Here is a 15,848-nt window from a genome sequence, read left to right on the forward strand (position 1 = left end):
CAGAGTGGATTGTAAAAATTTTTCGCGCACTTTCTGAGGCTTTTCACTTCTTTGTATAGTAGGTACAGTATTTTTATCCTATAATGTTTTCTGGTATGTGTTACTGTAGACTCTTCAAGGAAGTCTCTCTATATAAATAACTATCAGAGCTTGGTGGTAACTCTTTGCCTCTTGATTTTGCTGAAATGACTGCGAAATCTGAGGCTCCAAATAATGGCTCTCGACCTGAGAAGTTAGGATAATCTAGGTCCTTCCTGATAATCAATGCTGGTATTATCTGTGTTCCTAGCAGAGATTCGAGCTTACCAAAATACATCTGGGAAATGAAGACAGTGGTCCTTGCACATATGAGCGAGGAAATAAAACACCAGCAAACATGAAGGATGGTTAGGAAGCGCCATAGTCAGCCAACCTGCTTGTGTAAATTAACTGCTCGTTGTATTTGAGTGCACACTTGAATGCACTTCCGTCAATCTTTCTACCAGGCTTTTGTAGTTGTTGTGACCTTGCTTGTCCAGCCCTAACCAAGCACAGTGATTTCGTGGCCAGATTTGTTGTTTTAAAATCTGCAGCCAATTGTATATAACACATGAGCTTTTAAGAGGACTTGGACCTTTTAATTCACTGGTCTGGTTTATCACAGCCTTGCACTTAACAGCAGGTTCCAAAACCAGAATCCTGTGTTTCCCCTCAGTGTAGTAATCTTGGCCAATGTGTTCAGAATGTAAAAAGGTCAAGTTAAAGACTAAGTGTATCAGCACAAAATTAGCAAAGGGAGGGAACAGAATGGGGCCTGGCGAGGGCACAATGGGAAGTGATAGAATCTGGCGTTAAAAATACCCTGGCCAGCCTTTATTTGTTACATCTTTCCATACCTCTCATTTGTACTTTGCAGAACAAATGGGGGTAATGATTATTAACATACTTTGTAATGCATAAAACCCTATTAAAAATATTAATGAAACAACAAGGTCCTACTGTATAGCACAGGGAACTGTATTCAATATCCTTTGATGAAACCATAATGGAAAAGAATATGAAAAAGAATGTATATATATGTGTGTGTGTGTGTGTGTGTGTAACTGAATCACTTTGCTGTACAGCAGAAATTAACACAGCATTGTAAATCAACTATACTCCAATAAAATAAATCTTAAAAATATATCAGTGATACTTGTTCCTGGTGACTTAGGGACTATCTTAAGTGGTTCCTCCACCATTTGTACCGTTTGTCAGATTCAGGAGAAAGGCTGGTTTCCATTGATCTGGACTTGAACAAAGTGCGGGTGCCCACCTGTTGGGGTCTGTGTAACAGCAGTTCCCACGTGTGCTAGCATCTTCTGCAGAAAAGGCCAAAAGAACCCAGGACGACAAGAACAGCCACTTTTAGAAAATCTTGTCTTTGGGGGAGGATCACCAGCTGAAGAAGTTTCTAATCTGGATCCTTGAAAGCTTCTTATCACCCTGTTCATTCCCACCCTGGTGCCCACCCCTGGAGAACCTGTGGCACTGAGCTGTGGACCAGACCACTGCCATCTCTCTGCAGTTGGCTGATTAATGAGCACCATCTCTTTGGAGCCCTTGAGGGCCTTGCTTCTGTCCAACAGCAGTTGTTTATCTGATGATCTGCCTGGCTCTGACCATTGATCTCCAAACAAACAGTAGCTCTTTATGAGCTGCTAGCACTTCGGTCACAGAGCTCACCTCCCCCGACCGTGCTGATAGTGAGTTACAGGGCCACCAAGGGTGTGCTGGGGACTCACCCAAACATTGTGCAAACAAGGGAGAATAAGGATGGCATTGCTTGCAAAGTGGCATTTCCTGGAAGCGTTTTGGTTGTGCTGTTAATTTCGGTTTAATGTTCAGCTCGGCTGTCACCTCCGGGAGACCTTGCAGGTTTCGTGGAGAGCCATAAATCCCACACATGACCCTAAATATAACCACGCTGCTGACCAGGGCCGCCTTCCGCAGGCCGTGCTCCCCGAGGCATATCTCATTTGACTTTCTAGCCGAGAGCTAAGGGGCCCAAAAGCTGCAGCCATGTGGAGAGTGGTGTTTGATAGGGTGGGACGAGCTGGTACTCTCTACCCTGCCCGGGAGGAAGAGGGACTAGCCCGCAGGGACCTCTGCTTCCATGGGCTCTGGAAGTAGCGAAGGGGCTTGAAACAAGAGTGGAGACTGCAGTGAAAGGTGAGGGCCAAGCGGGCCCAGGCAGTGGGCACACAGGCTAGTGCTGAGGCCCTCAGGCTTCAGAGGATATGAGCGTCTCCAGGAAAATACCCAGGCCTGGCTCTGATCCCCTGGGTCTAGGGTGAGGCCTGGGAATCTGAATTTTAACAGAGAAACCCTGGAATAAGGGACGTGGTGTCAGACCTCAGAATAAACCTGGACACTACCCCTGCCTAGCTTTGTGATCTTGGACAAGCTAATGTAATCTTTTTCTATGAGATATGGAGTTAATGTCTCACAGAGTTGTTGTAAAGATTACACGAGATAATATATGTAAAGCAGTAAGTGTTCAAAAAGTAGTACTTATTAGAACTTTATTTATTATTGTTGTTACTATTGACACATAGAGGAAGAAGGCTAGGGAGAGGGGTAAAATCACAGTGGAAAACAGAGAAATGGGGTGTCCAGGGACGCCTTTCAACAATTCGCACAAAAAAGTATGAATCCAAAAAGTCCAAAAAGTAATTTTCAAAATAGGTCTTGAAATCCATTTGCAGCAAGTGATTTTTAACTGTTAAATAATAATTTTTATTTTAATCTTTTGAGTAGTTAACTTATTCATAGATAGAAAGAGAGATATACAGTCAAAATTCTTTCTCCTTCCTGCCGTCCTGCTCTTGGCTCCAGAACACAGGTAACCGCTTTTGATGCTATTTAATAAATAACTTGAGGAGTAATAATGATGTTTATTTATTCAGTACAACTTGCTACATGCCGCATACTGTTCTAAGTGCTTTGTGAATATTAACTTGTTTACCAGCTCTGAGGCAGATGCTATAATGTTGTCCTTTTTACAAATGAGGAAACTGAAGCCCAGCGAGGTTCATACGGAACTTGTCCACGATCGCTCAGCTATGTGGTGGAGCAGGGTTTCAAACCCAGGCAGTCCCGCCCCGGAATCCATGGATTTATCCATTATGTCATCCTGCAAGGGTCTGTTTATGCAAATACAAGCAAGATAACGAATTTTTCCTGACACGTAGCGCAGTGTTCTCATTGTTTTGCCCCTTTGTTTTGTTCCACCCTTAACACTGCTTATTGGAAATCATCCCACATCAGGATAGGGAGAGCTTCCTCATTATTCTAACAATACTATGTGGTTTAGATTCAAGACCCTGCCTTTTACAGTCCACCCAGGAAGTCGAAGCCGAATTAGATCTTGATTCTTGCCCTGCTGGTTATTATGGGAGTGAGTGTCTAACTGAATAAACTTAGGTCTGCCACCCAGGTCTTTTAATTGAGGCCTGCTATTAGGGTTCAAAACTGGACATGGGAACCCCAGGGGGAAAAAATGGAAGAGAACTTGTCAGTCCAAAAGTGTTTCCAAACAGTATTGGGTGTCACACACAAAAGAAAGACTCAAGCAAAGCGATTGCCCTGTGTTCCTGCGGAATCAGCTACTGGGGCTCCCTAACGTACGCCCCTCTCAGGAATCAGCCCCCTTCCTATATGTGAGGCTGTACTTAATTCATATCTCTGCAGCAGCCTGGCAACAACAGCTGGCAAAGTGGAAGAGATGGCACTGCTCCCACAAGAGGGAAAATGGGGTGACAGGGAGATAGATAATCCCCAGGAGAAGGGACCCCAAAGCCTCACAACTAGTAGGTGGTAGACTCTAGTCTCTTGGCCTCTTTTACTTGCGGAATCTATCCATAGGCAATAGACTTTAGTCCACCTGGTTTCTTCCTGGCTCCTTTCCCCTGGTGACTTCTCGACAATCATTTCTTCCTCTTATTTGTCTCTCGTTACATGCTTTAAGCTCATCATCAGAGTTTGCTTCCCCAGACTTAAGCTACAGATGGAGTTTTCCCAAAGCCAGTGCCTCTTAGGAAGATGAGCTCAATGGGATCAAGTTGCTAATCACTCTCTGATACACATCTTCGGTGTGGGAAGACCTGGGTTTAACAAAAAGCTATTTGAGTTAGAAGGAAAAATTAATATGGACTGACTCAAATCCAGAAAGAAGCAGATATTAAGTTCATTTTGAAAAATGAGAATTCAGTTTAGGGGAAGGATAAGAAAGGGAAATTGTCCTTATCTCCCTTGTGATATTTACTGGGGAATCACATAAGAATCACATTTCATATTCATTTTTAAGGTACTTTTCATAACCATGGAAAATGTTTTCTTTAAAGTGTGTATATCTTTATATACACACTTTTGTGTTCCTTTTTTTTAAGCAGTTAGTTTTCCAAATTCTATTCTGATAGAAACAGAGTTCTTTTCTTTTTCGTGTAACTTATATCTGAGCCTGTTTTTCTTATAAAAAATGCGCACTGGTGTAGTTTGGCTTATGGCAGCCTAAAAAAATCACAGCTTGTTTATAATTTGGATATCATTGTACAGTTTGTTTTAAAATAATCTGTATTGCAGAAGACAGAAGTGAAATTTTCTCTCATAAAGGGCATAAACTTGACCTCCAGCCTGCCAGACGTCATGCTCCTCTTGTTAGGGTCTTCGAGTGGGCTTAAATTAGCTAAAGTCCTCTCAGGAGCCAATGAGAAAATGCAGGTGAGAATTTTATCAAGATCCCAGCCCATAATAAGCCCTGACAAATGCTAATTGTTGTTATTATTACCTATAAAATGGGTGTGATTATGCCCCCTCCACCTACCTCAGAGATGTCAGTTGAAGACCGACATCTTTCTGACTTACTTCACTCTGTATGACAGACTCTAGGTCTATCCACCTCACTACAAATAACTCAATATCGTTTCTTTTTATGGCTGAGTAATATTCCATTGTATATATGTGCCACATCTTCTTTATCCATTCATCTGTCGATGGACACTTAGGTTGCTTCCATGTCCTGGCTATTGTAAATAGAGCTGCAATGAACATTGTGGTACATGACTCTTTTTGAATTATGGTTTTCTCAGGGTATATGCCCAGTAGTGGGATTGCTTGGTCGTATGGTAGTTCTATTTTTAGTTTTTTAAGGAACTTCCGTACTGTTCTCCATAGTGGCTGTATCAATTTACATTCCCACCAACAGTGCAAGAGGGTTCCCTTTTCTCCACACCCTCTCCAGCATTTATTGTTTCTAGATTTTTTGATGATGGCCATTCTGACCGGTGTGAGGTGATATCTCATTGCAGTTTTGATTTGCATTTCTCTAATGATTAATGATGTTGAGCATCCTTTCATGTGTTTGTTGGCGATCTGTGTATCTTCTTTGGAGGAATGTCTGTTTAGGTCTTCTGCCCATTTTTGGATGGGGTTGTTCGTTTTTTTGATATTGAGCTGCATGAGCTGCTTGTAAATTTTGGAGATTAATCCTTTGTCAGTTGCTTCATTTGCAAATATTTTCTCCCATTCTGAGGGTTGTCTTTTGGTCTTGTTTATGGTTTCCCCTGCTGTGCAAAAGCTTTGAAGTTTCATTAGGTCCCATTTGTTTATTTTTGTTTTTATTTCCATTTCTCTAGGAGGTGGGGCAAAAAGGATCTTGCCGTGATTCATGTCATAGAGTGTTCCATCTATGTTTTGAGAGGGGAGACTTTAGGAGGTAGGAGACCAGACTGAGGGCATTTCTCTTTTAGAAATAAAATGATACGACAGAAGAAATTTGGCCTTATAAAAGTGGAGGATAAAGTCATGTTGAAGTTGAAAACAGCAATATGGAATCTGAAGTTTCGACTTAACATAGCTAAACTGTAATCTGGACCAAAGTAGGAGGAGAAAGGGGAAAGACCACACCCTTTCAGAGATTCTGAGAAACTCAGATAACATTCAATGAAAACTCAGAGTGAAATACCCTTGGACCCACATTCATCAGGGAACAAGCTCAGTTTTCACTTTCACTTTACTTCTTCCAACTTTTGATAGAACTTTGGGAGGATGGTGGACAAATCATTCTAACAGATACTCAAGAGCATAAGGCTCTGGAACGCTGACATGAAGGAGGAGGCCTGGGTGATGGTCCCACCTTGCCGATCACTAGCTGGGTGACCTTGGACAGCCCCCTGCCTCTCTGTGGACCCCAGTTTCCATGTCTGCAAAATGAGCAAATAAAACCTGATTCATTCATTCATATGACAGTTTTTAACTTCATTGCCCGACTGAAACCTCTCATACAGTATTTAGTAGAAGTGGCAAGAGTGGACATATTTGACTTGTTCCTGATTGTAGGGCAGGAAGCATTCAGCCTTTCATCATTAAGATGAAAATTCAATTAACTATCAAGTCAAGAAGAAAACGGGAATTTTATTGGCGCCAAACCGAGGGTCATAACCCGGGAAGCATATTCTCAGAAAGCTCTGAGAACTGTTCCACCTGTTAGAAGTCAAAGGCACAGTCATATTCATTTTCGAGACATAGGCTCATCCATCAAAATGACATACTGATGTTTCACATAAAGTTCACCAAAGTTACATAGCCCAGATAAGCATATACAAAGCCAGCAGCAAGTCACCCATGACCCCCTACAGAACTGGGAAAGAATGCTGTTTTAAGAAGTTACGTTGCTAGTATCCGAAGAGAGAAGAAATATTGATCTTTACAGTTGAGCGGGCACTCCTGTCTTTGAGGAGCTCTGGTTAACGTGGAGTGCAGAGGTAAACTGCATGTTAGGGACGGAGGGAGGAGGCCCAAACAAACACAGAGAATTTTATGTTTAATTTTTTCTTGTTCCACCTTAAAATATAAATTTTATTTCATCAAGTATGATATCAGCACTGGGTTTTTCATAGATGCCCTTTGCAGGCTGAGTTAGTGCCACTGTCATCCTAGTTTGGTGAGCATTTTTATCACAGCAGGGTGTTGGATTTTGTCAAATGCTTTTTTGCACCAATTGAGTTGATCATGTGGTTTTTGTCCTTTATTCTATTCATACAATGGATTACATGGGTTGATTTTTGGATGTTAAACCAACCTTGTGTTCCTGGGATCGATCACACTTGGGCATGGTGTATCACCCTATTTATAGATTGCTGGATTGGTTCATCAAGGAGTTTTGCATCTGTATTTAATAGGGCTATTGGTCTGTAGTTTATAACAAATATTTATTGAGCAACTCATATGCCAGGCGTTGTTCTAGGTGTTGGGGATTCTGCAATTTTTCAAGAGATTAAAAAATCTCTTCTCTCGTGGAGCTTACATTCAGACGGTCGACTAGCAGTGCAGCTCCCCACTGACATTTGTCATTTTTATCCTCTAGCCTGTCAACGGTGCCCCAGATTCCAGTCTCAGTGCCTGTGTGCCTGACTCTTAGAAAACTGGACGGTCAGTGTCTGGAGATCGGAAGGGGCCTACTTTCTTGTTTAAGTTGCTGTTCCTTTTTTCCCCTCTTAATGTAAACGTTAATTAAATTATAACATCTACATAGAGAAGTGCACACACTTATGTACCCTTTTGTGTATGGGTTCTTTCACTCAGCGTTACCTGTCTAAGATGCATCCATGTGGCTCTGTGTTGTCATGGTTTGTTCACGCTCATTATTGTAGGCATATATTTTATTGTGCTCACTTCACCGTGCATCACAGATAATGTGTTTTTTTACAAGTTGAAGGCTTGTGACAACCTTGTGTTGTCAGATGATGGTTAGCATTTTTTAGCAATGAAGTACTTTTTAATAAAGATATACCTACATTGTTTTCTTAAACATATTACACACTTAATAGACTACAGTATGGTTTAAACATAACCTTTCTATGCACTGGGAAACCAGAAAGATCATCTGACTTGCTTTATTGGGATATTTGCTTATTGCGGTGGTCTGGACCGAACCCACTATATCTCTGAGGTCTGCCTGTCTATAGTATTGCATTGCTTGAATATTCCACAATTTATCCATTCTACTGTAAATGGACATTTGGATTATTTCCTGTTTGGGGCTGTTTAAATAGTACTGCTGTGCACATGTGTGGCTCTGTTGTTAGGTAAACGTCTGCTCTCCTTTGAGCTATATACCCAGGAGTAGAATAGCTCTGTCATAGGATATGTTTAAGTTCAGTTTTAGTAGGTTCTGCCAGTTTTCCACAGAGGGATGTACAGAGGGGGCTCCCGCAGTAACGTATGATAATTCCAGGTGCCAAACGTGGTCATCAAGACAATGAAACCATTCTGAGGAATGTACTGGTATTGCATTATGATTTCAGTTTGCGTTTCTGTAGCATCTAATGAAATTAAGCAGGAGATCTTGTTCATTTTAAACATGACAGTTAAACAGATCCAACTGTCCACCCCAGCTCCATTTCTTTTTCACAGACATTGCAGCATTCTTGTGCACCCCTTTGATGCTATTAGTAAAAACAAGAGGCCATTCCTGTCCAAACATCTTCCACAGCCCCTGACTGGCTTTGTATTTCCCCAGTAAGAAGAAGAAAAATGACTCAGGGAAATCGGCCAAGAACCCCCGGGACCGAGTGCCTACGTATCAGTATAACATGAATTTTGAGAAGGTGGGCAAATGCATCATCATAAACAACAAGAACTTCGACAGAGCGACAGGTGGGCGCTGTGGGCATGGGCTAGCCTCTCCCGTTCCCTTCCAGTTTCTTCAGCTTGCATTCAGACTTGTATCAGATGTTCATCAGGGAGACACTGTGCCCACCTCCTGTGGCAGACAGCCCCTCCGCAGGTGGTACTCGAGTGTCCAGGAGAGAGGGATGCGGGGAAGCTGGGAACTTTCAGTCTGAGAGTCCCATCGTGTGCATTAGCGGATGTAATATTTGGACCACATGTGGGATCTGGCTGAGGATCAAGGCGGGCTGTTTGGGCTGACTGGGCCTGAGAGTCGCCATGACGAGGCTCACCTTTTGTAGGTGGGCTGAGCTACCCTCTCCTTTGAGTTTGCTTCTTATTTCAGTCGCTCATCTAAATCGTGACCTTGGCAGCATTTACACCGGAGCACCTGGCCTGATGGTGCCAGCACGTGGCACTCATCGTGGACTCGGTGCTTGATTCCCACAGGAATGGGTGTCCGCAACGGAACAGACAAAGATGCTGAGGCTCTTTTCAAGTGCTTCCGAAGCCTAGGTTTCGATGTGACCGTCTATAATGACTGCTCTTGTGCCAGGATGCAAGATCTGCTGAAAAAAGGTGCACTCCTGCCCTTCCTCCTTCAGTCTTCTTCCTTCTCCCCACCTGGTCTGGGGAAGACACCTTCACAGGCAGGAGGGAAATGTCTCAGCGTGGGAAGCCCTTCCTTCCTCTGGGTGACTCCATACCTGTCTCTGGGGCACCGGTCTCTCTGGAAACTTAGATCTCCCCCTAAAAAGGTGAAAGCAGCTTACATCACAGCAAGAGAAATAGGTTCTGTATCTACAGAATGGTCTCAATTTCAAAACGCCAATTCCATGTTCACAAAATTGTTTCTTTAACACAACCCCTGCATGTTGGCCAACAATATTATCATGCCCGTTTCATGAATATAGGGACAGAGCTTTGGAGAGGATAAAGGCCATACTGAAGGCATAGTTAGTAGGGGCAGAACCAAACCTCAAGCCTTGGTCTTCTGATTCCAGAACAATTACGTTTTCTATTACCCCACACCATCTAGTGGAAGCCACCTAGGATATTCTCGCATTTAGGGCAAATGATTGAAAGTAATGCCCTCCCAACTCATTAGATGGTGACCCATGGGCAGAGGGTAGGTACACAATTCCAATCAGTGCTGCTTTTCTTAGCTGTGCAGCTAAACAAAAAAAGACACCCCCCCCCATAACTCTCTTAAGTACCCTCTCTTATATTTTTAAAAACTAGGCATCTTTTCCTTATTTCTTCAAACAGGAATCTTAAGAGCCCACCTTCTGTACCCTAGTAGGCCACATGGTAGAGCAGACTGGAAGTCAAGAGTACAAATGTGGGGTCTAGTCCAAGTTCTAGCAGCTGGGCGAGCTAGGCGAGGCATCTGTGCCTTCTCGGTGTTTTACTTTCCTGAAATGCGGATCATGATACCATCTCCTCCTGCTTCTTGGGGCCGCAGTCAGCATTAGCTGAGGGAAAGTTTGTGAATGTGATTTGAGAAGGGTAATGGCCTCTACAGATGTAAGGGCTTGCCCAGTTGTAGTTTCTGTCCTTATGAAAAGGGAGTTATTCCACCCGTGTCCAGGGCATGTCAGGATCACAGAATTCTCACTTATTGTCCTGTCAAAGTAGCAACATGGTGATTTTTCTAGACAGGACAAAGTTCTAGGACCTCTCCAAGATTCCATTTTTTTATCAGTGAGATAAAGATAAACGAGGCCTTCTTCAAGCGGCTCTTGTAGGGATTAAATAAGATAACTCCGGCAAAGTACCTAGATCACTGTCTGCCCGCAGTAGGTGCTCAAGAAATTCTTTACTATTTTTTTTTTTTTTTTTTGGCCACACCGCACAGCTTGTGGAATTTTAACTCCCCAACCAGGGATCGAACCCGGGCCCTCGGCAGTGAGAGAGTGGAGTCCTAACCACTGGGCCGCTGGGGAATTAAGAAATTCTAAATCTTCTTCTTCCCTCATCATTGATGAAGAGAAGAGAAGAAGAAAGGATAGGTTATAGTAATTAGTTAGTTAGCTAGCTAGTTAGTTAGAACCACAGAACCTTAGATGAAATCAAGCTGAGCCAGCCCATGACATAATTTATGGTTCCTCTCCTCAGTATCCTAAATTGACAGCCAACCTAGCATTTTCTTTCTTTCTTTCTTTTTTTTTTTTTGTAATCTTAGTTTTTACTTTTTAAATTGTGGTAAACTACACGTAACAAAAGTTACCATCTTAACGACTTCTAAGCGTGCAGTTCAGTGGCAGTGAGTACATTCACATTGTTCGGCCATCACCACCCGTCTCCAGAAGAACCCTTTTCATCTTGCATAACTGAAACTCTGTCCCCATAACACACTAACGCCGCATTTCCCCATCCCCGCAACCCCTGGTAACCACCATTCTGTTTTCTGCCTCTGTGAACCTGATTACTCTAGGAGCCTCATATACATGGAATCGTAGAGTATTTTTCCTTTAGTAAGTGGCTTCTTTCGCTTAGTGTGTCTTATTTTCTTTAACAAATACTTGCCAATACTCCTGTGGTCTGCTTTACAAATATCAACTCATTTAATGGGTACTGTTGTCTCCATTTTACAGACAAGGAAACCAAGGCACAAAATGGTTAAGTAACTCACCCAGTGTCACAGACCTAACAAAGGCCACACCCTCCAGCAACCCCATATGCTGTCTCCCAGCTGCTGCCTGAAGCCCTCCTACCCTTGGGGTTCTCTTCCTCATGAGAATTCTAGAATTCTCCCCCTCTCTAACTTCTCTCCAGTGTCGTCCGGGGTGCTTCTTCACTATCTGCCCGTCTCTCTGTGTCAGTAAAAGCTGCCAGGCTGGAAGGGAATATCACCTCTGAGGTCCCACAGGACATAGGTTTTAACCTTTCAATGTTTAAATCGCTTGCAGCTTCTGAAGAGGACCACAGAAATTCAGCCTGCTTTGCCTGCATCTTATTAAGCCACGGAGAAGAAAATTTAATTTATGGAACAGATGGCAAGACAGCAATAAAGGACTTGACAGCCCATTTTAGGGGTGATCGATGCAAAACCCTGTTAGAGAAACCCAAACTCTTCTTCATTCAGGTAATCCCTTTCCAAAGTCCATAGAAATGGCAGAAGATTACACAATGACTTGGATTGTGTCATTTCTTACAAATCTACATGCCGTTTCTATTGGGGTATGCAAATTTGGGTTGTATTTTTCTACCTCTAAATCCTCGCCATCTGCATTTAGATCGCGTTGGATCACAAATTATGAGAGTTTAAGACATTGCAGTATTTTTATTTGCTCTGCTTACTGATGTGACACATTATCAAATTATCCTGAAGATTGTTGCATTGCTAGTACATGCCAAGCGTAGACAACACTGGGACACGGCAGTGAACAGCACACATGTTTCTGTTCCCAACTTCACGGAGTGATCTCTGCTTTGATATTTAGGCTTGCCGGGGAACGGAGCTTGATGATGGGATCCAGGCCGACTCAGGGCCTATCAGTGACACAGATGCTAGTCCCCGATATAAGATCCCAGTCGAAGCCGACTTTCTCTTCGCCTATTCCACAGTTCCAGGTATCACGTCCATTGTCTGCTAACCAGACCATGCCATCCGGCCCACCATCGAAATGAAGGCTTGCAGCTATGTCAGTTTCTTACTGCTGTAGAAATAAATTGCTACAAACATAGTGGCTTAACACACACAAATGTATTACCTTACAGTTCCAGAGGACGGAATTCCAAAATGGGTTGGCAGGGCTACAGTTCCTTCTGGAGACTGTAGAGGGGAAAATCCACGTCCTTGCTTTCCCAGAATGTTAGAACCACCTGCATTCCTTGGCCCGTGGCCTCCTTCCTCCAGCTTCAAAACCGGCAGCCTCCCATCTCTGACCCTCCCTCCACCCTTACACCGCTCTTTCTGACTACAGCTGGGAAGGGTTCCCCTCTTTTAAGGACTCCTGTGATTAGATTAATCCCACCTGGACAATCCAGAATAATTTCCCCATCTTGTTTCCTTGACCTCGATCGCATCTGCGAAGCTCTTTTTTGCCATGTCTGGTAACATATTCACAGGCCCTGGAGTTAGGGCATGAACATCCCTGGGCGCCATTATTCTGGGGGCCATTATTCTGCCTACCACAGGGGCGTAGTCACTTTTCTCTCCAAAGAAGGCTGAATTCTCTCATTTATGGTTATTATTATCATTGTTGTGAATTATAAGAACAAACATTTCTATGGCACTTTACAATTTACCAAGTGTTGTTCATGTCTTTTACCTCAATCATCCCTGAAATAATTGCGTAGGTAGTTAGGAAAGGTGTTACATCTGTCCTAATTTTACAGATAGAAGAAAAAATTGAGCTTGGGTGAGTTTAGGTGACCTGCCCAAGGTCATGTAGAGATTTTGGTATGTAATAGAGTTAGAGCTCAGACCAGGATTCTTTTATATGGCAGCCTGTTAAGATACACCAGAAATGCCTGCAGCAAGCAAGCCACCTCAGGATTAACCAAGCTCCAGGTCTGCCTGAGTGAGTTCAGTGAACTTCCTTTGTTTGGGGTAAAAACCATCACTAAGTTAGAATTCTCCCAACTGTAGTAGTAGTTTGTCAAGTGCTTGATACAGAGGTACTGGTTACAGTAAATAGGCCATTGTGTTTGGAAAACCAGTTCTGGCGGGATCTACAGATGGGGTTTTGTGAGAATGATAACGTCACAAGTTTTAAGGATTGTGCGTGGAAGAAAGAAATCTGGTCTCCTGCCCGTGAGAGGGAGACGGAGTCACGGCAACATGTGTCTGTGTGAACCAACCTGTTACTCAGGTTGGAGGTGCTCTGAGCCAGGTCTAGCAGAACTAAAGGAAGAAGGGTGAACTCTAGGGAGGCAGGTGAGAGAGCCTTCTGGAAAAAAGAGCTGCTGTAACTGGGTCTTGAAAAACCAAACAGCAGGAGGAAGGGAGAGAGGGCTCACCAGACAGAGTGCCCAGGGGCAGGTGGCTCAGTGCGTTGGTAAAACTCAAAAGGCTGGACCACAGGGGCTGTCAGTCTGCTCCGGCTGTGCTAACGTAAGACCACAGACTGGGGGGCAGAAATTCATTTCTTACAGCTCTGGAGGTTGAGATCAAGGTGCCGGGCATTGTGGCTTCTGTTGAGAGCTCTCACCCTGGCTTGTAGACCACTGCCTTTTCACTCCCACAGCACAGAGAGGAGCGAGAGACCATAGCACAGGGTGTGACCGGGCATTAGCAAAGTTCAAACCCGGACAGGTAGACAGGGAGCCACATTGTCGTGGGCCCTGTGGGCTGTGCTAAGCAGCCTGAACTTCACCCTAATATAGGGGTGCGAGGGAACTGTTTTAGGTAGGAGAGGGACAGGATGAGATTTGTGTTTTAGGGTGGTTACCTGTAGGACACATACCCTGCACGGATAGACAGGGAGTACTGTCACTTCAGAAAAGCATGTGCAAAGGCCCCAAACACTGACAGCTCCTACTGGGTGGTGAGCGGAGCAGTGGCCAGGTCAGCTGATTTCATCTTCTTTCTCTCCCGTTGAAGGCTATTACTCATGGAGGAACCCAGGGAGTGGCTCCTGGTTTGTGCAGGCCCTCTGCTCCATCCTGAACGAGCACGGGAAGAGCTTGGAGATCTTGCAGATTCTCACCAGGGTGAATGACAGGGTGGCCAGACACTTTGAATCTCAATCTAATGACCCATGCTTCCATGAAAAGAAGCAGATCCCATGTGTGGTCTCCATGCTCACCAAGGAACTCTACTTCTGAAGATAACCATTCCAGGGGCGCATTCTAGCTGAGAAGCTACGGATCATTTGTTGATGAATCAGATTTTTTTTTTTTTTTGATGCTTTGAAAGATCCAGAAATTCTAAAAGATTTTAACTTCAGGAAAATTGATTCAACAGGAAACTTTCTGGTGCTGTCTTATCGTCTCTGAATTTTCAGAGACATTTTTTTTTTTAACATTGTTATCCATTTGGCGACTTTCTCTTAAGATTAATTTTCTGTTTGTCTTTCTTTTTCCTTGTTGTCACACTTAGTACATACAACAAAAATGACCTCTGCAGATGAGTTTTGGCTGTGTCCACCATGATTGGTGGTGACTTTGGTAGACCATCAGAGTCATATTTGTACCTGGCAAAGAGAGTGCTTGACAAAAAACAGCCAAAGGGATATTCGTTTGCCTGTATTGCAGAAAGTGGGTATTGAATGCGGTTTGAGTAATGATTTTCATTGGCTTACAGCGGATTCTCATGCAGAAATTCCCAGATATGTTAGAGGGGGAAAAAATGTAATGATTCTAATATGTAGTAGTCACGATCCAGTCAGGAAAACAGAAACCATTCTAAGTATTTCAGTAGATGGAATTTAATAGAGGAAATTGACATACATAGATGATGAAAGAGAAGATAAATGAAAGGAAGCTGTTACCACCTAGGGCTATGAGGAGGTGTGGTTCCCTGAGTCCAGAAGCTGGGGTCATACACAGGAGCTGGAAACATGGTTGGGGGCTGGCTGGTAAGAGCTGGAACCACCTAGGAGTTGTGGGAAACGGAGCCGTGGCAGGAACAAAGCCATTGCCCGAGATGGGGCAACACCAGATGAGTCAGACATGGCAACATACCCGGGCTTCACCTCTCCTTCTGCCCTCTAGTCTTCCTCTAACACCTTACCCTTCCAGCCCTACCTGGAAGCAATCTGGCAGGGGCCCTGGGAAGTGTGATTTCTTGCAATACAGAGCATAGCAAGGGAGAGTGAGGCAAGGGGGTTACAGAAATAGATATGGGCCTGGCTCACAATGTGAATAGAAGGAATCCTATTCCCTGTGTTCAGTGAATCATCCATTCAATCATTTATTCATTGAGTTGTCAGATAATCTTTGTATTACCTGTTATGTGCAAAATCATCTATTTTAGCTTTAAAATCTGCCTGGAACTTTTTCGGTTATCCCAAGCCTTATTCTGGGTAAATTTTTTGTTACCTCTAATTCTCTAAATGGGGGAAGGTTTATGGTGAAGATATTTGCACTGTGTTTTCAAGGTGGTGTCCCCTTTTGAATCCTTGATAATTACTGTTTTACTCTGCCCGATAACTTGTTAACAAACAAATGTTTATATTTATTGATTAAAATGTGGTTAATTCCTAATCTGC

The 15,848-nt window shown here is 43.4% G+C and overlaps 1 protein-coding gene across 3 annotated transcripts in view; it reads left to right on the forward strand.

Annotated features, from left to right (window-relative positions):
* The window catches only part of CASP7 (caspase 7), a 30,305-nt gene extending 14,462 nt beyond the window's left edge, over window positions 1–15,843 (forward strand). For 2 of the 3 annotated variants that reach the window (XM_032609323.1, XM_032609324.1), the window contains exons 3-7: window positions 8,540–8,676; window positions 9,139–9,267; window positions 11,601–11,776; window positions 12,135–12,264; window positions 14,240–15,843. In XM_032609323.1, coding sequence (XP_032465214.1) covers window positions 8,540–8,676; window positions 9,139–9,267; window positions 11,601–11,776; window positions 12,135–12,264; window positions 14,240–14,463 — 796 coding nt within the window. In that variant the 3' untranslated portion in view covers window positions 14,464–15,843. The remainder of the gene's footprint in view (window positions 1–8,539; window positions 8,677–9,138; window positions 9,268–11,600; window positions 11,777–12,134; window positions 12,265–14,239) is intronic. The other variant, XM_032609322.1, reaches the window with a different exon arrangement.
* The last annotated feature ends 5 nt before the right edge of the window (window positions 15,844–15,848 follow it).

Source organism: Phocoena sinus, chromosome 16 (assembly GCF_008692025.1).
Source record: "Phocoena sinus isolate mPhoSin1 chromosome 16, mPhoSin1.pri, whole genome shotgun sequence".
Lineage (NCBI taxonomy): Eukaryota > Metazoa > Chordata > Mammalia > Artiodactyla > Phocoenidae > Phocoena > Phocoena sinus.